Source organism: Corapipo altera, unplaced genomic scaffold (genome assembly GCF_003945725.1).
Source record: "Corapipo altera isolate COAL_440 unplaced genomic scaffold, ASM394572v1 187, whole genome shotgun sequence".
In the NCBI taxonomy this organism is placed as follows: Eukaryota; Metazoa; Chordata; class Aves; order Passeriformes; family Pipridae; genus Corapipo; species Corapipo altera.
Genome location: NW_020885062.1, coordinates 48,612 through 71,839, shown reverse-complemented (window position 1 = coordinate 71,839; position 23,228 = coordinate 48,612). Strand labels below are relative to the sequence as shown.

Sequence of the window (23,228 nt, the reverse complement as noted above, 5' to 3'; positions counted from 1 at the left end):
CAGCGGGACCCGCGGGGCCTGGGCTGAGCCCCGGCGGCAGCACAACGCGGGGGTTCTGCCTTTCTGTGTCACCGCTCCGGTGAGACCCCTCCTCCCCCTGGAGCTGCCTCCAGCTCTCGGGCGAGCTGGAGCGAGTCCAGAGGAGGCCACGGAGCTGCTCCAAGGGCTGGAGCTCCTCTGCTCTGGAGCCAGGCTGGGAGAGCTGGGGGGGTTCACCTGGAGGAGAGAAGGCTCCAGGAGACCTGAGAGCCCCTTGCAGGGCCTAAAGGGGCTCCAGGAGAGCTGCAGAGGGACTGGGGACAAGGGATGGAGGGACAGGATAAGGGGGAATGGCTTCCCACTGCCAGAGGGCAGGGTTAGGACTCCGGTAGGGACCTCCTGGAGCAACAGGAATACACAAAAGGCGGGAACAAACATTGGGAGGGGAAATGGGCAGACAGTGATAGGACAAGCGGGAATGGCTTCCCACTGCTGGCGAGGCAGAGTTAGATGGGATATTGGGAAGGAATCCTTTCCAGTGAGGGTGGTGAGGCCCTGGCACAGATCGGGCAGAGAAGCTGTGGCTGCCCCGTCCCTGGAAGTGTCCAAGGCCAGATTGGATGCAGTCTTGCACCACCTGGTCTAGTGGAAGGTGTCCCTGCCCATGGCAGGGGTGGAATGAGATGAGCTTTAAGGTCCCTTCAGACCCAAACAATTCCATGATTCTATGAAAGAGAAGCAATGCCCGGTTTCCTAGGATGGAAAAAGTAGCACGGGAGCTCCGAAAAGGAGCAGGACTGAGCCCCTGGCACGGTTCAGTGTCCTGATCATGTGCTGCCAGGAGCACCTATATCCCTCCTCACCCTATGAGTCCCTTTGGAAACCAGCACAGCACCGATGTGCAGCGGACGCAAACCACAACCCTCACCTCCTCCAAGTGAAACTCCCTAAGAACAGCAATTAATTGAGCAATTAAACATCAAAACTTTCTGATGGCTGACCCACTTGTCTCACCTCCCTGCGAGCTCTCCCTCCCAGCGCCGGGTCTCCCAAGGAGGCCTCCTTTGGCAGAGGAGAACCTTTGCTGCCGGTGTTCGGTCCCAGGCGTGGGGCAGCGCTCGGCCTGGTACTGCCTGGGCTCATTTTGGGGGGACGCAGACACTCCTTGAAATTCTTGAGGGCAATCTGCCTCTGCAGCCTCAACACCTCCCGCTGGGACTCCCGCAGCAGGCGGTCGAACTCGATGACGTTGAGGCAGCGAGGGTCGTCCTGCAGGAAAACAAACATGGTGTTGTGGCACTGACAGGCTCCAAAAGCTGGGACAGGTCACATTTAACACACAAACTCCAAAAGGGGAGAGGCTGGTGGAACCCAGCTACTGTGGCACACACAGATTGCTGATTCCTGGGTCTCCAAAGCCTCAAAGCTCACTTTGCGTCCTTTATGCAAATACATTTTTCCTCCTGAAGATAAACCCCAACCTGTAATGCTCCTGTAATGCTCCTGCAACGCTCCTGCAGCTCTCCCGGCACGAAGGGCTTTGCCAAGCGTGTGCCATCTCAGCACATGCCAGCAGGGAGCGTGGCAGGATAATGTCACGTCGTGTCCCAGCCAAAGCAGAGCTGCTTCCCCTCCTTGACGTGGGTGGGTGCTGGCAGCGCTGCAGCCCCAGCGGTGGTGAGGGCTTTGAGTGGCTGCAAGAACGAAGAACATCTGGGATTTGGTCAGTTCTCCCTCAGGATAATGTTTGGTTTTCAAACTATTTGATTTCTCTCCTTGTCAGAGAACAGTGATAGGCCCCTATCTTTAGCACAAGGGGTCACTCCCATCCCGACCCAAACCCAGCAGCTTTTGAAGGAAACCAGCCCAATCTGATTCTCACAAAACTAGTGAGAATATGTCACCAGCTTGTTTCGTTCTTCAAAGGTTTTCAGATTTCAGGAGGCTGAAGAAACACGTACCTGCATGTCCACATGTACAACAGCGGGTTATGAAAACCTGTCTTTACAAATCTGCTGCTGGAGGAGACATTGCTCATTCCCCTGGAAAGCTCCTAAGCCGGTGAATTCAAAGCAGAATTGGTATCCAGGACAAATTTAATCTTTTTCCCTGTTCGCTTCTTATTCCCCCTAAAAATAGCATATGCTTTAAAAATACAATTTGAGGAGAAAACCGTGGTTACTCTCATGGTGCAAGGGGGGAAACTGAGGCACCATTAAAGGGAACTGATTATAGATTCAAGAAGTGAGCAGCTGGGCCTCCTCTGTGCCAGCCCCCTGTTCAGGCTCTCAGGGTAGTAGTTCTTTAAGCAAAATTGGCTGTGGCTGTGTATAAAATCTCCCTTCCCCCACCAAAAATAGGCAGCTATTCCCAACTGAGCCTCCGGAGCCTGGGGGAACAAGGGAGGAGAAAAAGAGCTCAGCCCTCCCCTCAGTTTCTATTATACCCATCCCCTGCAGCTGCCTCACTGCTCCCCCCATCCCATGCTTCCAAGGATTCACCCGGCAAGAAATTGCAGCCTGGGTTTACCCGGAGCTGGGGTTTGGTTGGAAGCCACTCACTGGAGTGTGATCTCAGGAAATCATTTTATCCTATCCTAAGAGCCCTGGCTTTGCCAAAACAAGGCCAGTGTGTGTCTTGCCACTGCAGGGAACTGAGTGGATCCATTTCACAGCTACTGAAAAATTAGTGCTGATTTAAATACCCGAGATTAAAACTGATTTGGTTACAAACTCTGAGTATGCCCCTCATATCTCTGCATAAAACCCCCTTCATTGGCCTAATGCATTTTGCATGCTGCAGACAGATTAGGGGAATTTGGAATTTTAACTAGCTGGAAATTAAAATTTAATGAGCTTGCTTGAGAGAAAAATGGGGAAAACAAGATCAGAAAGAATGATCTCCTCTCTTGCTCTCTTTTCTATGGATTCCCTGCTCATATATCGGTGTCCCCGGTCCCTGGTGCCGTGGCAGTGACAGGGATTGTCTCTCCTTTGGGGGCAGGTGGTCACCAGGTCACCCATGCCCTAGTGGCTGAACTTGTCACCCCTGAGGGTGGCACCCACATGTATTTCCCTGGCCAATACTGAATCCCGCTCACCCGCTTTTTGTCCCATTCCTCCACAATTTGTCACTCCCCTGTCCCTGGCAGGGTCGGGTTGCCCAGCACACTCTGCTTGGAAAATCAGAGAGCTTTGGAAAGGGTCTGTTCCCCTTCCTGCAGGGGCCTGCAGTGAGAACTCAAGGGATGAGAAGGAAGTTTCTTCTTGCTGACACCATAGGGCACAGTCAGACCTGGATAAGTTTATCCTGTGGTTTAATGCCAGGAAGGATCAATGGAGCAGCTCTGTACAAACACCAAATACACCCAGTTGCTCTTATCCCCACTAGATCCACATTAGGGCAAGACTGAGAATCCACCTTCGAACCTGTAGTTAAAATGAACATATGGGGAGCTCAGGAACAAAAATAAAGCTGCTTTCAGCAAGGCAGTATTTGTCACCTAAATATCATGTAAGTAGGGCAGGTAGAAATGCAAGGGTTCGCTCAGCTCAGCTGGGGGCAGGGATGTAGGGTGGCACTTGGCCACATTTGCATTAACGAAACAGGGGGAAACCAGTGGGAGCCCGAGTGTTCCTGAGCTGCTCAGGAGAGTTTGAACTGACCTAAACTGAAAATGTCGGGCTTGTGAACAACAGATGTAGCTGATCTGCCCAAAACTTTATCACCTTGAGTGGGAACCATCTCCCCCAGCTTCAGCTGCCTGCAGAGGCTGCTTTCAGAGCTGTCACAGAGAAGTGCTTTGGAGGAGCAACACACATGACCAGTTTTAAAGTTCTGTCTCAGGATGAGCTGAATTATCCCTTTTGTCCCACCTTTTATATCCACACGGCCTGTGCTGGTGCTGAAGGGAAGGTAGATCACCAGCCCAGGTGCAGACACAGCACTGGGGATGGTTTCATGAACACCCAGCCCTGGCTGGTGGTTTGTGGCCTCGGTCACAGTCATCCCAAGACCCACTGATTTATCACCAGTCTCGTGGTGGCTGCGAGTGCTCAGAAGGCTGCAGCTCAAGATCTAGGCTGGTTCTTGGGAATGTGCTGGTTGGCTTCCCAAAGAAACGCTTTAAAAGGAGGCCCTGCTCCTACATCTTGGTTGAGGCTCAGCCCTGTGAAAAATCTGTGTATCTGTGGCTTTTCAGGGGTTTTCAGGGGAAGGGTTTTAGTTGCTGCTGAAAATGAATTCACAGAGGGACAACTGGGATGCCCCCAACAGCCTGTTAGAGGGGTCCAGACACTGTCTCTGCCACACACTCCCCCAGTGTCCCCATTCAACTCACACATCAAATCCTGTCTGTTTTCAGCCTGCACTGGGGATTAATTGCTCTCACACCACTTTCTGGAGCCTGGTTTCCATCACTGCTGTTGCACAGCTTGTCCCAGCCCCTGAGTGATGTCCCGGCAAGTGTCTCACCTTCCCTGCCGAGAGTTTAGCCTGCAGCTCCCGGCATTCCTGCTGCAGAGCTTCAATCTGCTTGTCTTTGGCCAGGAGGGCACTGGCTTGCTCTGTCAGGTCCTTGGCACGCTGGCGGGCAAAGGCTTTCTTACACAGCTCCAGGCTGGAGCCCTTCAGAGCCACTGGAGCAGTGACCTACACAGAGAGCAGTGGGGAGAAAGGTGTGGTGGTGCTCCTTAACCACCACCCCACCACCCCATCACCCCTTGGTGTTCTTTAACCACCACCTCACCACCCCTTGCTGTTCATCAACCACCGCCCCATCACCCCTGAGTGTTCCTTAACTACCACCCCATCACCCCTTGGTGTTCTTTAACCACCACCCCATCACCCCTGGGAGTTCATCAACCACCACCCCATCACCCCTGGGTGTTCATCAACCACCACCCCATCACCCCTGGGTGTTCATCAACCACCACCCTATCATTCCTGGGTGTTCAGTCACCACCACCAATCATCCCAACAGCCTGGCCCCAAAGGACAGACAAGCAGTGGAGGAGGAAGGGCTGGATGGAGAAGTGGGTCAGAGAAGAGGTGGGAAGGAGAAGGTGGCTCGGCAGGTGGGCTCAGTGGGTACACCCAGAACAGGGGCTGCAGGCAGGGCAACAGTGTGGGGGGAAGAGAGAAAACAAGGATGAGGGCAGCAAAACAGGAGAAGATAACAGAGAAGAGGAGGGGAGGATGGCAGGAAAAAAGGGCATGGGATAAAGGACAGAGGTGGTCAAACCAGGAAGAGAAATGGAGCATCTGTGGGTTTCTAGGCAGCAGGAAAGAGCTTAAGCATGGCTGGGTGGAGGACAGAGGGAAATGGAGAGACAAGAGAGAGCCCAGCAAGGACCAGCACAGCCAGGGAAGGACTGGGAGATGTTCAGCAGAAGAAGCAGGTCAGGTTCACATGCTCCCTGTGAGGGAGGGAAGAGCAGGGCTGGGGATGACAGGGCTTCACGGGGAGCAAGCTAGTCAGGGGCAGGCTCTGTCTGCCCAGCAGGAGCTGAGGCTGCCTGGCACAGTGTCCCTGGGATTCCCCCATCCCCGGGGTGGGCTCTCCCACTGGGTATCAGCACCAAGGAGCTGGATAAAGGGGCAGCTCACACCCCCTGCTCATCCCAACCCTCCGGGCAGTGAGGACACATCCAGTCCCTGACTTTATCCAACCCTTCCTCTCCCTGCCCAGCTATTGTCATCTGCACAAAGCCTCACAATCTGGGGAGGGGGACTCTCCCCTGCCTGATCAGGATTTGCATCCTCTGTGCAAACTTCTCCTCCCCAGCTCTTCCTGAGCATCTCACCCACGTGCAGAAGCCCATGGGACCTGTGCACCAGGCACTGAAGGCAACCACTGCCAGATTAACCCCAGCTCCTCAGGGCCCCTCCTCTGCTCCTGCCTCCAGCCCACCCTCCACCAGCCTCAGCCATCCGAGCACTTGGACACCTTGGCCAGCACAGGAGCCCAGCAGGTTCTCCCAGGGCTCCCACAGGCCTTACACTGTCACCACCCCAAAGTTTCACTGAAGAAACAAATAAACCAGTGTTTGTATAGGTGCTGGGGGGGCTGCAGAGCTGTTGGGTGTATATCAAATGGTTTCTCTTAACATAGTGTCTGACAAGTCCATCTGTTGCCCTGCAAGTACCAAAACCCCGTGACAGACGGGCCGTGCAGTGCCTGGGGACAGAGAGCCAGGAAAACCCCCTACCTTCCCTCCAACACAGCTTTCACTTCCTCCTTTCTGTCCTAGAGGGCTCGAATTCCCCATCACAATCCCTGCTTTCCTTCCAACAGAAGGAAGGTTTTGCCTTCCTCCACTGCAATCCCCCTTTAGGAACTTGTGCCCAAGATCCCACACTTGCTGCTCCTGCAAGGTGTCAAACACTACAGGCTTCACAACAAGCTGCTGTTAGGTTGGAGAAAGCAAAACCCCTGTGGCTTGTGCAGCCCTGTGAGCGAGGTGTGGATGGGGCAGAGCTGTCTCTCACCCCTTCCTGTTTTGCTTCACCGCACTCCTTTTCTTATTCAAATCCTTCCTGTTTCTTTCTGGTGAAGTCAGATGAATTATTTTCATGACTTCAGAGAAAGCCGCGTTAATTAACTTAAACTATCACCTTATGGGGAGAAACCAAGCAGGAGGAAATTCCTCAAAGCAGCTCCCTGAGCAGGAGCAGAGCAGCTGGTGATGGCTGGGTTTGGTGATTCTTGCAAAGCATGTTTGCTGGAGGTTTAAGAAAAAGGGAAAGAAAAGGCCTTTCTAGCTCGATGGAAGTGGCAAACAGAAGGTCCTGGTGGTGAGGTGCTGTCCCAGCTCAGCTCCCCAGCCAGGGCAGGTCCCAGCACCCACCACTTTGAGGTTTGCCTCCTGCAGTTTCCGGGCTCTCTCCTCCAGGCGCTTGGCGATCACCGCCAGCTCCGCGTTCTTCCTCTTCAGGTGCTTCACCTTCTCCTCCGTCTGGGGGAAGCAGCTCCTGCGCTGCAGAACAGAAAAAGAAGCTGGAGGTGAAGCCCCTGATCAGGAGCCAATGTCCCTGGTCCTGCTCGACCTGTTCTAGAACTACCCAAACCATTGAACACCTTTGCTGTTGTTGCTGCTCCAGTCACTGAAATTTAGGTTTTCCTGCTATTTCTGTTTATGTGACCTCTTGCTCCCTATGAGATCCCCAGACCATCCCATGTGGTCGCTCCCCATCCACAACATGTTCGTTGCAGGCTCTGCCAGGACTCAACATGTCTCCAGCATCAGTGTACCCTGGCCTCCCACCCTTTGGGGCTTTCTCCTCCAAAGTCTTCCCAGTTTATTTCCCCAGGTTTACAGGACTCAGCACATCCCTGTGGATTTGTACTGCACCACCAGGACAAGCTTATCCGTGTCTTTTCTCTCCTGACACCAAAGCACGAGCTTCGGAGGAAGCGACAAAGGACTTTATGATATTTGCAAAGCAAATTTCCTTTTTCTCCCTATTGATTCTGTTCGCTCTTAATCCCCTTTTATTTGTTATCTGTCCATTCCAATGAGCCGCCTCTTGCCGACGGCTCCTTCTCCCAAGGTCGGACCCAGATGTGTTGTGCTGTCTTTTCACATCAGCAGAAATGTCAGGTCAGCTGAGGCTCATGATTATTTCCCTCCCTACCCCTGTGAGACCCCACCAAGGGCGGCTCAGCTGTAAGGCTGAGACTGGTTTTTGAGAGTCCAATTTGATGAGAGGTCACACGTTCGTGCTTCGCTAAAACCCAGAGGACTGATAAGGGGTAACCCCGGGGTGCAGGCCACGTGGAATTTATGCTTTTACTGTAAGAAATTTATCTACAATATGCATTTTGAATGTGGTGATAGAAATCTGAAATGCTGAGCAATCAAATTTGCAGGGGCCCAGGGTGGCTGCATCCCCACACTGCGGGGCTGGGCAAGGGGTGATGCTCTTCAGGGAGGATTTGGGAGGGGAATATCCCCTCTTTGTGCTTCCTGATGGGCCTGGAGAGCCAGGGATGGGGGAACAGGGCAGAAAAGGGCAGAAGGCTGCTGTGGCAGCCTGGCTTGGTGTTGGGTGCCGGGGTGCAGCTGGGGAGGATCGGGGTGCTGAGCTCCCATGGGAGCAGGGGGCAGTGCTGCACTGTCACGCCGAGACCAAGCCGAGTGAATCAGTGTTTCTGCTTTTCATAGAATCAAATATAGTTAAAGAGGAAATAAGGGCAACTTCCCCTCCCTTGCCCGGCTCTGCTCTGCAGCTCGAGGAAGGGGTCCAGCTCAAGCTGATGGATGCAGTGTGATGGCACCCAGAGCACCCAGAGCCCCTGTCCCCTCCGGCCCTGCCCAGATGATCCCATGTGTGACATCTCTTGGAATTGGCAGCAGACAGCAGCTCGCCCTGGCCAGGACTCCCTCCCTGTGGAGCATCCCATGCCAGCACCCAGCCAGGGTGCAGGATGTGCCCTCTGCTCACCAGCAGGCTGTTCTCCTCGGCCAGGCTGGAGCAGCGGTGCTGCAGGTCCTCCAGGGCACTCAGGAGCTTCGTGTTCTGGCTCACGAGGAAGCCGTAGTCAGCCCCGCTCTGCAAAACAGCACAGGAGAGGCACAGCAGGGCTTCACCTGCCCAGGAAGGGGTCCTGCAGGTCCTCAGAGCTTCACCTACCCAGGAAGGGGTCCTGCAGCACCTCACAGCTTCACCTGCCCAAGGCACAGACCACAGGTCCTGCAGGTCTGCAGGGCTTCACCTGCCTGAGGCACAGATTGTTGAACCTTAGAGCTTCACCTGCCAAGGGCAGGGGCAGAGGGGTCCCAGCCTCATGCCCAGCCCAGCTCGGCTGCCTGGGGGGCTGGCAGGGTCGGGGTGCAGGCAGCAAAGGGGCACGGTGGGATCTGGGGGCTGATTTCAGGAGATGGGGGGCTACATGTCCTCTGGGGGACAACTGGCCTTTGGGGCCAGGCTTCATCCCCTGTGGGTGACATTTGCCATCTCCATGCATTCAACTTCCACCCAGGGAAAAAGCCCAGACCCTCCTGGAATCCTCAGCCCTGGCACCATCCAAACTGGCTCAGTGAAACCCTGGCAGGAGCTGGGGGGCAGAGCACAGCCCCTGACACTCCAACACGTGGCTGCTCCCCACGGCTCAGGGACCCCGTGGCCTCCAGCACCACGTGGGTTTTGGAGGTGACCAGACCTCCTCACCCACTTCCCCATCCCAGCTCTCCTGCTGGAGCCCACCCAGGAGCCAGCCCCAGCTCTGCCCTCTCCGTGTCAGCTCCGGAAGAAGGCGACACGACGGATTTTTTTTTTGCAAAACACCAACTTCGTTTTGTCACATCAAAAGCAGCAGCAGCAGCAGCTCTGCTGGGAGCTGTATATATAGTTCTGTGGTTACTGCTTCCTGCCCAGAGCAGCTCAGCACGGGCTCCCAGGCAGGATTTCTGTGCGTTAGCAAAGCTCGGAGCAGAGCTGTTGCCTCACAGCTGCCATATGGCAGCAGCACCCCGTGTGTGTCTCGGCAGGATCCAGCCAGATGTTTTCCCAGCAGCCAGGCAGGTCTTGCAGGACCTGCTCCCAGTGCCCAACAAGACTCTGCAGAAGGGCCATGACCTCCCCAGTGCACAGAGGCTGTGAGGGAAACATCCCAAAAAAATGTCGCCCAAGCTTTCTGGGGAGCAAGAACTCAGGCAGGGACCCAGCTCTAGGAGGTGTGAGGCTGGGTAAAATTCATGATGCTTTTGGACAATGCTATATTTTGGTTTCTCAATCATGTCCATTGGATAAACATAGCAGGAGACCAGTTCCACAAAGTCCACCCCCAATCCCTCGGCCCGTGGCTCTCCCAAGCTCCCACACCCATATGGAAATGCCTTGGCAAAGCAGGGAGGGAAAAGACAACTGAAGGAGGCTGAAAACAAAAACAAGCCCTCAGAAGATGACACCCAGCCCTCCCCATCAGCCTCAGGTGGTGTCCCCAGGTCCCACCAACCCCCTGAGACACCAGGATGTGACGTGCCATGAGCAGAGTGGTTTGTAGGCAGAGGCTGTTGGCACAGTGGTTTGTAGGTGTCCACGCTGCAGAAATCCCAGTGTTTGAGAAAGCTGGAGTGAAATGTCCCATGGAGAGAGACTGTACTCCTCTACACATGTGGGATTTTTCTCCCCTGGGCACAAAGGTGCCATTACTGCCACCATTCCTGGGGACATCACACCTCCAACAACTCGGGGCTGTTCTCAGGGGTGGTCAGGGTAGGCCCAGGAACCAAGGAGCTTCCCAAAGCTCAGCATCCTGGCAATGCCAAGAAGCTCCCCTGGGAGCCCTGTGCACAGCTCTGTGCCCAGCACCAGATACTGTGGCATTAATCCCATCCCTGCAGCTTTACAGGGACAGTGAGGTGTCCTAGGGAGCAATTCCCCCATCACCAGCTCCAGGAACATCAAAGCACTTTTTCAGGCTGGGAATCCATGCAGGGGACACTGCTGGTGCTAAAGGGGGGACAGAGCAGGGTGGGTGCCCGGGGAGGGGGGTCCCACCAGCACCTCCTGTGCCGTGCGTGGCAGCGCCTTGGACTCGTTCCCTGCTACCGTCCCTGGAGCCAAGCAGGCAGCCCCGGGGAAGAAGTCAAAGGGCATTATTTCCACCTCCTTGCCCCTGCCAAGAGGCCTCAGAATTCATGTCTGTGGTTGCTTGCACTGAGCCAGCGTGAGCACACTGAGCCAGCGGCCTCTGTGCCTGGGATGGGAGCTGGAGAGCTCTCCTGGAGGAGCTGATGTGCTCCTGCCTCTCCCCACCAGGCAGCCAGGACCTCTGACATCGGCAGCACAGAGCTTCTGCAGAGGACAGTCAGCATTTCCAGCATGGCAGGGGGGTCTTTTGGGGACCTACATCCAAATTTCTGCATTTAAACCCCCATTTCTGTAGCCATAAAACATCTTCATCTGGGCAGGACCCAAAGGCTCACAAGTACTCACCCCCACCCTGCCAGGCTGTCCCCGGGTCAGCCCAGGTTTTGTGTCACGACTCCAGAACCCATGACATGGCAAAGGCTGGGATGTGCTTTCCCATTCCCCAGGCAGCAGGGGAGTGTGGCTGTGTGCTCCAGGCTGGGGCCAGGCACTCGGCCAAGCCTCCCCCTGCCAGCACGTCCCTCTGTGGCCACAGATCCTTGGGGCTCTGCCCAGAGAGGCACGAGGGGCATCTGCAGCGAGAAGACATGGAGGCAGGAGCTGCTTTCTGTGCCAAGGTGTCTGTCCCACACGGGGACCTCAGCGCCCGGGAAAGCTCTGCCAAACCTCCCCCTGGGCTCTGAGCTGGTGCTGGTGCGTCAGCTGAGCCCTCCTCCCAGAGCCTGCAACCGAGGGGCTGTCTAGACGTCATCCCACGCTCATTAAACATTCATTTCCTATAATGAAATGGCTTTTAATTTCCGAACTGCTCCGCTGTTCCTCAAGGATCCCGCTCTGCACGGCGCAGCCGCGCTCGGGGCTCCCGCGGCGCCTTTCCCGGGGAGCTGGAGGAGATGGGGAGGGAGGAGAGGCAAGAGGCTCCCCCCAGAGTGACTCAGCCTGATGAAGTGTTCAAAGTGTCAGCAAGAGCCGAAATCCAAGCACATCCCTCGGTCAGGGAGGTTTCAGTGAGCAGAGGCCGAGCTGACACCACGGGGAGGGTCTCCAGGCAGCCACATCCCCCAGGTCAGGAATATTCTCAGCCACTAAAAAAATGAACCTGAGTGACGTGTTCTTTGGCCACGGGGAAAGTTTCTGCAGGAGCAGAGCAGCAGGGATGCTGAGGGAGGAGAGCAGCAGGCACATGGCTTTGAAGCCTCTGTTACACGGGAATTGGCAACATCTGTCGCCTCTTTTGGCAGGTAGAGCCCAAAATACAGTTTCTCCAGGATGCGTGAGAACAGCAAACAAAGAGAAGCCCTCAGCATGTCAGCTGCGAGAGAACTGCTGCTTTTTCACCTGAAAGCTTCAAAAAGCAACGCAGAGCTGCAGCAGCTTTTGCAGGGAGAGGTGCCCAGCCAGGCTGCTAAATGGGTCACGCAGGCAAAATCCCTCTGGAGCAGCCAAAATCCAGCACAGTCCTGAAAGTCCTGCGGAAAACTTGCAGGAGGCCGTTGGGGGACAGTAAATCACACGTGGTGAGGACGATAGGAGCTGCCTGAACCCGGCTCTGCAATGCGGCTTGGGCACAGCCTGGCACAGCCCAGCCCCAGGGGCTTCCCCCTGCCAGCCCTGGGGAACTGCCAAAGCCTAAAACCAGCCTTGCTTTAAAATCCCCGTGGAGAGCCAGACAGGGAGGGTGGCCCCGTGAGCGGGAGGTCTCAGGTGGCCTTTGGAAACAGGCGGGCTCGTGGCTGAATTTTAAACCATGCCCAATTTGAAGGTGTGTAAACCACACACAATTTGAAGGGGAATAAACCACACACAAGTTGAAGAGGAATAAACCACACATAATTTCAGGGTGTCCCTGCAGTGACTTCCCCATCTGCAGCCCAGCCGGGTCCAGCTGCTGGGTTTGCTTTGCAAAAGCCATCTCTGAACACCAACCCCCACTCTGCAGACACCTTCCCGGGTGAAGTTATCCCGGCTTTCCTGCTATCCTGGCTATATTAAATCCACCACCTCTCCTTCATTTGAAATCATTGTCACCAAGCCTCCACCACGTCAAAGCCCTTTAGCAGCTCGTTCCACCTGACTCTGGTAATTAGCTCCCTTAACTTCTCAATCCTCCCCGCTTGGAAATGAAAGGCTGTCATTGCCAATCCATTTGCTCCTCTTCCAGCCCGTTTCAAGGGAATCGGCCACCTCACAGAACAAAGTTATTTTCCATAGGCTGCTCCTCTGCAGTGCCCTCACTGCCTGGCAAAAGCAAGACAAAAATAGCATCACCTCCTGTTCGGTCAGTGAGCAGAGCCAACCCCGCCGCCGGCACAGCGAGGGGCAGGACCATCCCTGCTGAGGGAAAAGGGACAGTGCTGTCAGAGGTATGGGAGAAGGAAGAGCCATCCCTGGGATGAGGCCGTGGTTATCCTGCCGCTCCCCTGCCTTGCAGCCTGTGTCCCACTGCGCTCGTTCTCCTCCCTCCCTGAACTTTGCGCCAGTTCCCGGTTTCAGACACAAACATCTCCCTTCTGCCGTTGGCTTCAGGGCACTTCCCCACAGCCCCGCGTGTTGCCAGCTCCCCTTTCCATCAGTCAGCACTTTTTCCTGCTGCCCATCCCTCTCCCAGCCTACTACTTGCCCTTATTTCCGTGATTTCCTCATTTATCTGATTTTTATCACCCCGTGTCACAAATTCACGGAAGAAAAAATCCATCCAAGGCTATTAACTTCAAAAATCCTGCCTCCGGCGTGGGGAGTGCTGGAGCCATGAATTGGAAGATATTGAGGGGAATATTCAGGGGAACAGTCACTGTATATTTGCTGTTCTTTACATTCCCCCAGGCTTTCTCTCCTGCACACCCTCTGACCACTGCCAGCTCTTCATATGCTCCTCACAGGGCCTTTAAAATGAGATGCAGCTAAAATTGGAGTCTCGCAAATTCAGGTCCTCTCTCTCTTTAAACCCTCTGTGGAAGCACCATTATGAATCCCAGGAAAACAAACCCAGCTATTCCAGGAGAAGGAAAATCCGCTCAGTGCCCTGATGGCCCTGGCTCGCTGTCCTTTGATGAGCTCAGCTTCTCCAGCCTCCCCAACCAGGGAGAAATTAATGTTCCTGCAAAACTGAGGCAGGGAGGAATGTGAGCGGAAAATAAGCTCTCCAGGCAGAGGATCAGCTCTCCAAAATCCAAGGCTGCAGCCGGGTCCAGGATGCAATGCAGCACAATTCCTCACCTTTACCAGCAAATCCAAGAGACAGGAGGATTTGCAAGGAGATGAGAGAAAATGACACTGAAATTCCTCCCAGCTGCTGGGAAGGTGGCTCTGAACCGCTCCTGAGGTGCTGCACACATGATTCTTCATCCCTCACAGCTAGAGAGAAATCAGGGCAGGCAGTTGTGAGGAATGGAGGGCTTGGAGAAACCCAGGGATGCAGCCAGTGGGAAAAGGTGCTGCTCAGGGTGCAGGTGCCCATCTGGCTGAACAGTCCTGGTCTCCTCAGTGCTCAGTTTGCTCCTGGCCCTGCTCTCCTGTGTGCTACAGAGACCTGGAACTGCTCCCAGCTGGACACTGCCTGTCTGGAGCAGAGGCCTGACAAGGTGTGTGTGGCCCCAGCCAGGCTTTGCCCAGCTGTGACCCAACTCTCTCCGTGTCAAACACAAATTGTTTTGCAATCCCAGGATGTGTGAGGCCACAAACTGCAGCTGATCCGTCAGATAACCTGCAGCAGGGGGTTGTGCAACACTCCTCAAGTACAACATCACCCTCCGGCCCTTGGGTCACTGTGTGACCTCTGGGCACCCCCGTGTCCCCTGCAGGGCCTTTCCCACCTGCACACCTTGTGAGAAAGGTTTTGCAGGGCAAAAAGCAGGTACAAAGCCTGTTCTACCAACCACCCTTTTAACATCAGTGTGCAAGTGTCTCTTGTCTCTTATCAGCTTCCAGAAAGATTAGGCCAAGCTGTGATAAAGCAGGACTGTGCTCCATCCCCACCACACTCAGGGGACAGTGATGGTGCTGGTGTTCCACTGCCCAGCCTGGGAATGTGTGAAAGCCAGGCTGTGCCCCATAAAACCTGCCTTGGTTGTAAAACTTAGAAGCCAAGACAGCTAAGCTGCCTTTTTTTTCCCTCTAACTGCAGAATATTCTGGGTGCTGCTGAGCACCCATCATTGAATCTGCAGAGAAGCAGCTCATGCATTGGTATTTCCACTAAGGAAAAAAAACAACAAAAAAAGCAAAAATGTAGAAGATGTGGGAAGAAAATGTGTGAACAACTTCAGTGCAAACACAGAAAGACTTTGCAACCTCTGCTGCTTGTGTACTCATGCACATTGCCAATCATTTGAGCTAAAACATGGGCATTGGCATCCTATAAATATTTTGGGGGCTTTTTGTTGCTTAGCTCTGAGCAAAGGTCAGTCTGCAGCTCCCAGCACTGCAGGCTCAGGCTCAGACCACCCCAAGGTCTCTATGGAGCATCTGGACTTGTTTTGGATGCCACGTGTCAGATAATTCTATTTTGTGAGCATGCAAAAAAAAAAAAACCAAAAAACCCAAAAACCCTGGGGAAGAATGATAAAATTGAGTGCTTTCCAGGTTTGGTATTTGATGGCTGGAGTGGGGGTGATTGTTCTCTGATATCTCGTCTTTCTTGTAACAGAAACTCTAATCCAAAGAAACACTCCCAAGGAAGGCGTGAGACTTCTGGCTTCACCCTGGGAAGCCACGGAGCTCCAGCTCAGTAAATCCCCTGCCCATACAGAAGTGCCTCAGCCCTTTAACAGGATCACAGTTTGGAAAGTCACTCCCCACCAGCAGCAATATCCATGGTCACAGGTCTCCTTTCTTTGAGCAGAAAGACTGGATTCCCCACCACATTCAGCTCTGGAGAGGCAAAAGTGCTCTTCCACCTTGGAGGGTACATCAGGGAGCTGGAGGGGCAGATTTGGTGTGCACAGCAATTTTTTCCCCCAGAAATCTGCTCTGCAGTTCTCCTCCACCTCTTCCTGTTTTCCAAATCACTTGAAGTTTCCCAGGGGCCCAAGAGCACCTTTACTTTTGGGTCTCATTGGCTTAAAACCTGCTCTAGTTCCCAGGCTTTGGCATGATTAGATATTAGGAAGGAATTCTTCCCTGTGAGGGTGGTGAGGCCCTGGCACAGAGAAGCTGTGGCTGCCCCATCCCTGGAGGTGTCCAAGGCCAGGTTGGACAGGGCTTGGAGCAACCTGGGCTAGTGGAAGGTGTCCCTGCCCATGGCAGGGGGTGGAACGAGATGGGCTTTAAGGTCCCTTCCAACCCAAACCATTCCAGGAGTCTGTGTCACAATCAGTTCCTTGCCCCTCTTGGTAAAGCAAGAACTCACTTGGGATATTTGTAGGATTTTGTGCTGGACTGAGAAGCCCCAAATCTACAACAGCTTTAACAAGAGATAAAGGGGAAAATCATCCCCTTGCACCCCCTCACAGAGCCAGAGGTGCTGCTCAGTGATCCATAAGGAAACGTGAGTGGCAGGAGCAGCAGCAAACATACCAACTGATGCTCCAAAGGGTGTTTTCCCAGAACTCTGAGCAGATGGCTGGGGTGCAGAAGGCCTGCACTCACAGCAGGAGGAGGGCAACAAGGCTGCAGCACTGCATGTGCCATTTCACTTCACGTTACTCCAGCAGGAAGGAACGTTACAGCCAGAGGACCCCAGGGAGCCAAGACATTGGTGAGTCCCCTCAAAACATCCAGAGGGTGAAATGAGAAGGATTCTGGGGTGAAGGATCACAGTGTGGTGATGAACAACACCAGCATGGTGGGACAGCCCTGTCCCAAATCCAGCAGCCCAGAGGAGCCAAGGACACGGTGAGGAGGGAAAGGCTGATGTCCCTGATCCTCCACATCCCTGGCCAAGCCATTTGGACGTGTCTTTGCACAGAGAGCATGAGCTTAATTAGTAAAAGAGCCAAAATGAGCATCACCTTCCCCTTCACAGCCTCACTTTGCCTTGTTTTCCATTCATTCCTGGCTCTTCCTGGCAGGCAGACACCTGAGGGTGGCTGTGCATCCACAGTCCTGCAGCAAACAGCACTAAGGCATTTGCATGAGGCTGAGCACTGCCAAGCCAAGAAAAATTAATTTACTCAGGTTTTTAGCAAGATAGAACACAATCTTCTAATTGAGATTGCAGGAAATGGTCTGTACAGCAAGAACTGGCTCCGTTGCCTGAGATCTTCTTGTCCCACTGGCATCTTTTATTCTGCTGACCTACCCTTCCTGGCCAAGGGTGCAGCTCTACACACCCTCAGACATTAAATTAACAGTTTTCCAGCTTTGCCAGTGGAAAATTTGAAGCTCTTGAAAGGCCACAGATTCCTGCAAAAGACACTGAGCTTATCATTAAATGCAGCTTGGCCTGAGTGCTTGACATGGAGGATCTTTACCAGCATTTTATAATTCTTCCCATGTCTGTGCTTTGTGTTATTAACCCCCACTGGGACCAACAGGTTTTTTTGTGGATATTTAAATTCCTACCCACTGGAGGACTCCTTGGTTTAAGCATTTTCAGTCGGGTTTTACGGATTTATGGAATATTCACGGCTCCACATGACCTCAAGGGAAGCTGAGGCTTGGCTTTTAAGAAATGCAAATCCAAAGCACCCTCTGGAGATCGACAAGGAGCCATGAGAGCCAAATCAGAGCACCCAAAGTGTGCCCCTTGCTCGTGTGGTTCCTGGGATGGGAACAGGGATGTGGTCAGCAGCTGAGCTCATCCCTTCCATGAGTGGGGCTGGAAAGGCTGTGGAGATGAGTAATCCTGGAAGGGAAGATGCAGGGAATATGCAGAAAGTGAATGACCTTGCTGCTCTCCCCTCCTCCAACGAGCCAAGAGGGAATGCAACATTCCTTCAGTGACCCACTCCTGGACCACCCCAAGTTTTCCAGGGCCAGGGCAAATCCCACTGGAGCAGCATCCCATAGGAGATGGAGGCAGCTGAGCTCTTGTGGGAAGTGCTCTAAAATCCATCTGACAGCATTCTGGGAACTTTCCAATTTCCAGCCAGACTGTATCTGTGCCACTGTAACCCCGTTCTTCCTACACACACAACGTTTTTCTCCTTCTCTGTTATTCATTATTTGGATTGGGATCCTACCCCTGCAGTGCCTGGAGATTCTCAGCAGGAAAGTAATTTCTTATCTTCTGTGTCCACACAGAAATTTTGGAGAGCAGGACCAGAGCGACAGGACAAGGATACACTTGTGACAGTCCCCAGAAGGCTTCCAGTGGTGCCATGGTGGGACACACTGCTCTGCTGAGGAGCTGGGAAACCCTGCCCTGCCTTAGAGGATGCAGGGGCATGTGGAAAATGGATGGGAAGATGTGGGCACAAGCTTCAACAAGGAAAACTCCCAGCAGACCTATGCAGAACATTCCTCTCCATGGGAATGCTGCAACCTTGGGACAGGGTAAGAGAGGTGGTGCAATCCCAGCCCTTGGAGATACTCAACACTTGCCTTGTCAGGATATGATCAACCTCTTCCAGCTCTGGAGCCTGCTGGGAGCAGGGGCTGGATGGGAGGTTCCAGGAGTGTCCCCAACCCACCTCTCTAACTCCAGAGTTCCCTTTCCAGCTCCCAAAGGGAAGAAGGGCAAGAGCTCTCCACCCTCTGCACTCAGGAGGGACCCAAGCAAGAAAACCAAGATTAACTTGACCTCCAGACAGCCTTAATGTCTATCCATGGTCTGTCCCTGAGGGAATGGCAGAGCAGCAGTGGCGGAGGCCGGGGACACACGGCAGGAGCTCCATCATAAAATCAACATCTTTAATGAGCTCTGTCAGCCACGAGCCCTCAGGAGGCTCTTCCCCACACCAGGAGATTTCTCCCTGGAGGCAGCTGTCCTGTTCACAGAGTGCAGCTCTGACATCCCAAGGACAAATGCCCTAAAGGAAGCCCAGCTCCAGCAGCAGGACACACAGTGCATGTCCCCACCTGGCCAGGGGGAGCTGTGCTTTGAAGGGGAGCTGTGTGAGACCCCCCCCTCCCAGCTGTGTGAGCTCCTCGTTCCCTAGGAAGTGGATTTGAGGATGTGGCTCCACAGCCCAGCAGCACCAGCCCTTGCTCTGCTATGGCTGGAAGCCTTTCCCACCCCTAAAGCCACTGGGCTCCAGGAAGAACTGCTGGATTTATTTATTTTTTTCGAGGAAAAGACAAGGTAACCTTTCTGGGGATCAACAGCAGTGTTAAGGATGGTACTGCCACGGTACCACCAGCACCACCACGGTGCCACTGCGGCACTGCCACGACACAGCAGAGTGACACCAGGTCCAGCAGCACCACCCCAGCACCACCAGTGCCACCATGGACTATGATGGCACTACCACAGTGCTGCCACAACCCCATGGGACTGGGAAGGGAAATTGGAGTCACCCACCCAGCCAGGAGCCTCCAGGATCACGGGAAACACTCAAAGCAGCCCAAGGACCAAGGCAAACTGGATGGCAGGTGCTCAGCAGTCACCACCAGAGACACCAAACGGGGTCCTCACCCCCTCCTCCACCACCCCTGGATGCAGAGCTGGATCATGGGGGACTCACTGCGAGGATCATCTAGAGCTGGTCCACAGCCCCCTCCCCAAAGGTGCTGTTCAGCTGCTGGAGCACCCACAAACACCCCTCTGAACCAGCCACCTGCCCCTCTGCCACTCCCAGCCTTCCCACCCAGGCTCCCACCAGGACACAGTACCTATTCTGACTCTCCTGAAGGAGTGTCCTAGGCTGGGTTGGACAGGGCTTGGAGCAACCTGGTCTAGTGGAAGTTGTCCCTGCCCATGGCAGGAAGTGGAAGCAGATGATCTTGAAGGTCCCTTCCAACCCAAACCATTCTGGGATTCCCTGAAGACAGTAAGTCTGGCACAACCAATTTGACTCCCGGGATACAAAAGAGGGGAGGGAGCAGAAATCCTTCCCATTCTGCAGCCCCGTTTTTCAGCTGGGGTGCTCCTGGCACAGCCAGGGCTGGGGTCAGAGGCAGCCCAAGGGTGCCTGGTTCAGTGTGGCCTTTCCCTAAGCATCACAATAAACAGCCCTTCAAAACAGACCCATAGGAAACTGTGCTGGACTGAAATCCTGTTGTCCCTTGATGTGTTTCCAGCGGCACCCTTTCTCCCGCAGGCAGCTCCAGCTGGGCTCAGCTGCACAGCACAGCCTGCTCAAAACCCTCCTGCTAAACCCCAGCCAGCTCTGCTCAGCCCTTCTCCCTCCTGAAGGCCAAAAGCTGATTTCTCTCCTGTTTAAGAGCACCCCCAGATTCCAGGGGACCCCAGGGAGATGGCTGCTGTTCCCCACGGGAAACAAGGGCAAGCTGTCCTGAGCAGGGTGAGCTGGTGAACTTTTGTGACCTGGATGGAGGAGGTGAGACCCTGAGGAGCTGTTTGGGCTGTCTTTAGGGAGATGCTGCAAGGGGCTGACCCTGCACTGCCCCGAGGTGCCCAAGGCTGTCTTCAGGGGCAGGTTCCCCCTGCAGTGCAGGTGCCCGAAGCCCTCCGGGGCTCCCCGGAGTGGAGAGGGGATATTTTGGAAGGGGGTGACAGCGAGTAAATCATGTCCCTGCCACGACCTGCAGAGCCCTTGATGCTGCCGGAGCGAGGAGATGCCGCAGGGACGGCTCAGCCTGGGCTGGTGCAGCGGCTGTGTCTGCTCCGGGTGGGCTCAGCGAGACCCCGCACCAGCTCCAGCGCCTTCCAGGCAGCTGGAAATCCCTGTGGAAGGGCAGCGGAGGCAGCAGCTCTTTCTCTCCTGGGGTGCGCGGCAGCGGCTGTGGCAGCTCCCAGCCCACGGGGAAGGTTTTGGGGGTGGCTCAGCCGCAGCCCAGCGCACCCATTGCCCGTGCCCGTCTCGTACCGAGGCAACGTCCCCGCGGTGCCTCGACGCCTCTTGCCCCAAAATGAGCCAACGCACCGCCACCCCCGCCTTACCTGGGGGGGTCTGTCCGTCCGCTCCATCGCTCGCAGCGGCCTGACGAGCTCCGGTGCGGAGTGAACCCGCTGCGGGTCCGGCGGGGGAACGTGGGGGGTCCCGGGGGACTCCTCCTGGGGCTGGGGCGCTCCGTCCCGCTCCGATCCCGTGGGAAGCCGGCAGCCGACCGTGTCCGTGTCACCCCCCGCGCCGTCACGCGTGTCCAGGTCCGGGCAGGCGGGGGCGGCGGGGGCGGCATCGCCCGCGGCGGGGGCAGCGCTGGGCACCCCCCGCTCCGGCTCCTGCATGGCTGGGGCAGCGCTGGGCTCACTCCGCTCCGGGCAGGGCTCCGCGGGGCTCCGGGAGCCGGCACGGGAGAGCCGAGGGCATCACAGCGGCGGCGGCGCTGGGAGCAGCCCGGGCCGCGCTCCCCCGCGCCGGGGCCGGGGCCGGCGGCAGCAGCAGCATCCCCGCACCGGGGCTGGCTCGGTCCCGCACCGGGGCTGGCTCGGTCCCGCACCGGGGCTGGCTCGGTCCCGCACCGGGAATGGCTCGGTCCCCGCAGCCCTGTGCGGTCGCTGCTCCCGCCGCCCTCAGCCCACCGCCGCCCCCGGCCCCATGACGTGGCGGAGGGGCCGGGGGAGCTGGCAGCCCCTCAGCCCGGGCAGCCCCCGCCGCAGCCGCTGCCGAGTCATCAATACGGAGCCGGGCCGGGCCCCGGGGGGGCCGCGCCGCGCCCCGGGCCGCCAATGGCGGCGGCTGCGCCGGTTTCCACGGCAACGCTGCGGGAGCGGGGTCTGGTGCCTATTGATGAGGCGGCGGCGGGGGGGGGGGGCGGACGGGCCGATCCCGCATCCCCCCGCACCGCAGCATCCCCCCCCGCACCCCGCCGGCATCGGGGTTTGGTACAGCATCGGCCCCAGCCCCTGCTCGGCTCTGCCCCGGGGATGCTCAGCTCTGCCCCAGGATGTCTCTGCTTCAGGGATACCCGGCTCTGCCCCCGGGATGCCTGACTTTGTCCCGCGGATGCTCAGCTCTGCCCCAGGATGCCCATCTCTGCCCCAGCAATGCCCAGCTGTGCCCCAGGATGCCCAGCTGTGCCCCAGGACTCCTGGCTCTGCCCCGGGGATACGTGTCTCTGCCCCGGGGATACCTGTCTCTGCCTCGGGGATGCCCAGCTCTGCCCCAGGGACACCCAACTCTGCCCCAGCAATGTCCGGCTCCGCCCTGGTCATACCCATCTCTGCCTCATGGATGCCCAGCTCTGCCCCAGGGATACCTGGGTCTGCCCCAGGACTCCTGGGTCTGCCCTGGTCATACCCAGCTCTGCCCTGGGGATGCCCAGCTCTGCCCTGGGGATGTTCACACACCTTCCCTCTGTGTGAGCTGAACCTCAGCCCCTCACTGACACTGTGCTGGAAACAACCCTCTGCTGAAAGCTGCTGGACCCTGCCTGCAGGATGAGCAGGACAAGAGGCAGAGGGTGGTGTGGGCAGGGAGGGAGGGCTGGGGGGCTGATCTGATCCAGGGAGACAGGAGTTAGCAGCATAACGCTCCAGCAAAGCGGGCACTGCCATCTCTGAGCACACAGAGCGGGCTGACGTGCTCTGTCTCTGCCTCCTCCCTGCCTGGCTGTGTCTTTGATGAAGATCACATCATCCATCAGGCTGGTCAGCGTTCGTGATGCTCAGGGGAAAGCCAGTGGGCCACCCTGGGGGACCTCTGTCTGTCCCCTGCTCCTCAGCCCTGTTCAAAGCTTGACCCACTGCAGAGCAAGACTTGCTGATCCCAAGCCCAAGAGGGTTTGATGATCCCTGAACCCCTGAGCAACTGGGGACAGGTCCTGCCTCCCCACGTCCTTGTGTGTGGCAACAGCTCCCAGTCCCACTGCTGGTGTCCCTCTCCTGCAGGGTGAGGGTGACATTTGGCATCTCACATGTGCTGCTCCCTCCATGGACGTGGAGTCACCAGGAGAACCTGTCTGGGGCCACTTGACCCAGGGGAGGTACCCTGGGGGGGGGTCTTTGATACCTCTTTCAGACACCTCTTTGTGTGCACCTCCTTTGAGCAGCTTCATCAGCACATCCAGATGTGTCCTGTGCAGATGTGTCACCTCTTGAACTAGATGCCATGGGCCAAGTGTCACCTCTGCCTGAGCCCAGGCAGCACAGGCAAGCCACCACCCAGATATTCAATTCACTGCTGGCTGTGAAGGGTGTAGATGACCCACTCAGATGGGTCCTGTGATGTGGGGAGTTACCACCACACCACGCAGTCTCACCTCTCTTAGCAGGACTCTGCCATCCCACCCAAATCCCAGATCTCCGGGCTGCCCATTCCTAAGGAGTGCATGTGTGTGGTGGGGGGAAGCCCCAAGCTGGTGATGAGCAGTGGATGCAGCCAACAGACCAGAGGGGAGATTCCAGACAACTGATCCCACCTTCCTGTGTTTTCTAGTCTCATTTACCTTCAAACCACCAGTTTAAGTGACTCCTTCTGCTCCAGGAACAGGTCAGGATAGATCCCACCACTGGAATCCCCCCGGTTCCTGCCCACAAATGTTTCCCCCAGGGGAGGCACCAGGCAGGATCTGCAGGTGCTGCACGAGTGTGGAAGGAGGCCCAGGCACTGCTCAGCTCCCTGACAAGACAGAACAGGCAGGTTTCGTTAGCAGGAGGCGAGAGGCAGGATGGGAAGTGCTCCCTGATAAGATCTCATGGCTGCGGGGAGC

At 55.9% G+C, this 23,228-nt stretch overlaps 1 protein-coding gene across 7 annotated transcripts in view; it reads right to left on the bottom strand.

The window, feature by feature from the left end:
• The window catches only part of TSPOAP1 (TSPO associated protein 1), a 62,553-nt gene extending 41,658 nt beyond the window's left edge, over positions 1-20,895 (bottom strand). For all 7 annotated transcript variants that reach the window (XM_027668982.1, XM_027668983.1, XM_027668984.1 and 4 more), the window contains exons 1-5: positions 20,518-20,895; positions 8,425-8,532; positions 6,828-6,956; positions 4,453-4,629; positions 994-1,248 (exon numbers count right to left, since the gene is read on the bottom strand). In XM_027668982.1, coding sequence (XP_027524783.1) covers positions 994-1,248; positions 4,453-4,629; positions 6,828-6,956; positions 8,425-8,532; positions 20,518-20,805 — 957 coding nt within the window. In that variant the 5' untranslated portion in view covers positions 20,806-20,895. The remainder of the gene's footprint in view (positions 1-993; positions 1,249-4,452; positions 4,630-6,827; positions 6,957-8,424; positions 8,533-20,517) is intronic.
• Between the last annotated feature and the right edge of the window lie 2,333 nt (positions 20,896-23,228).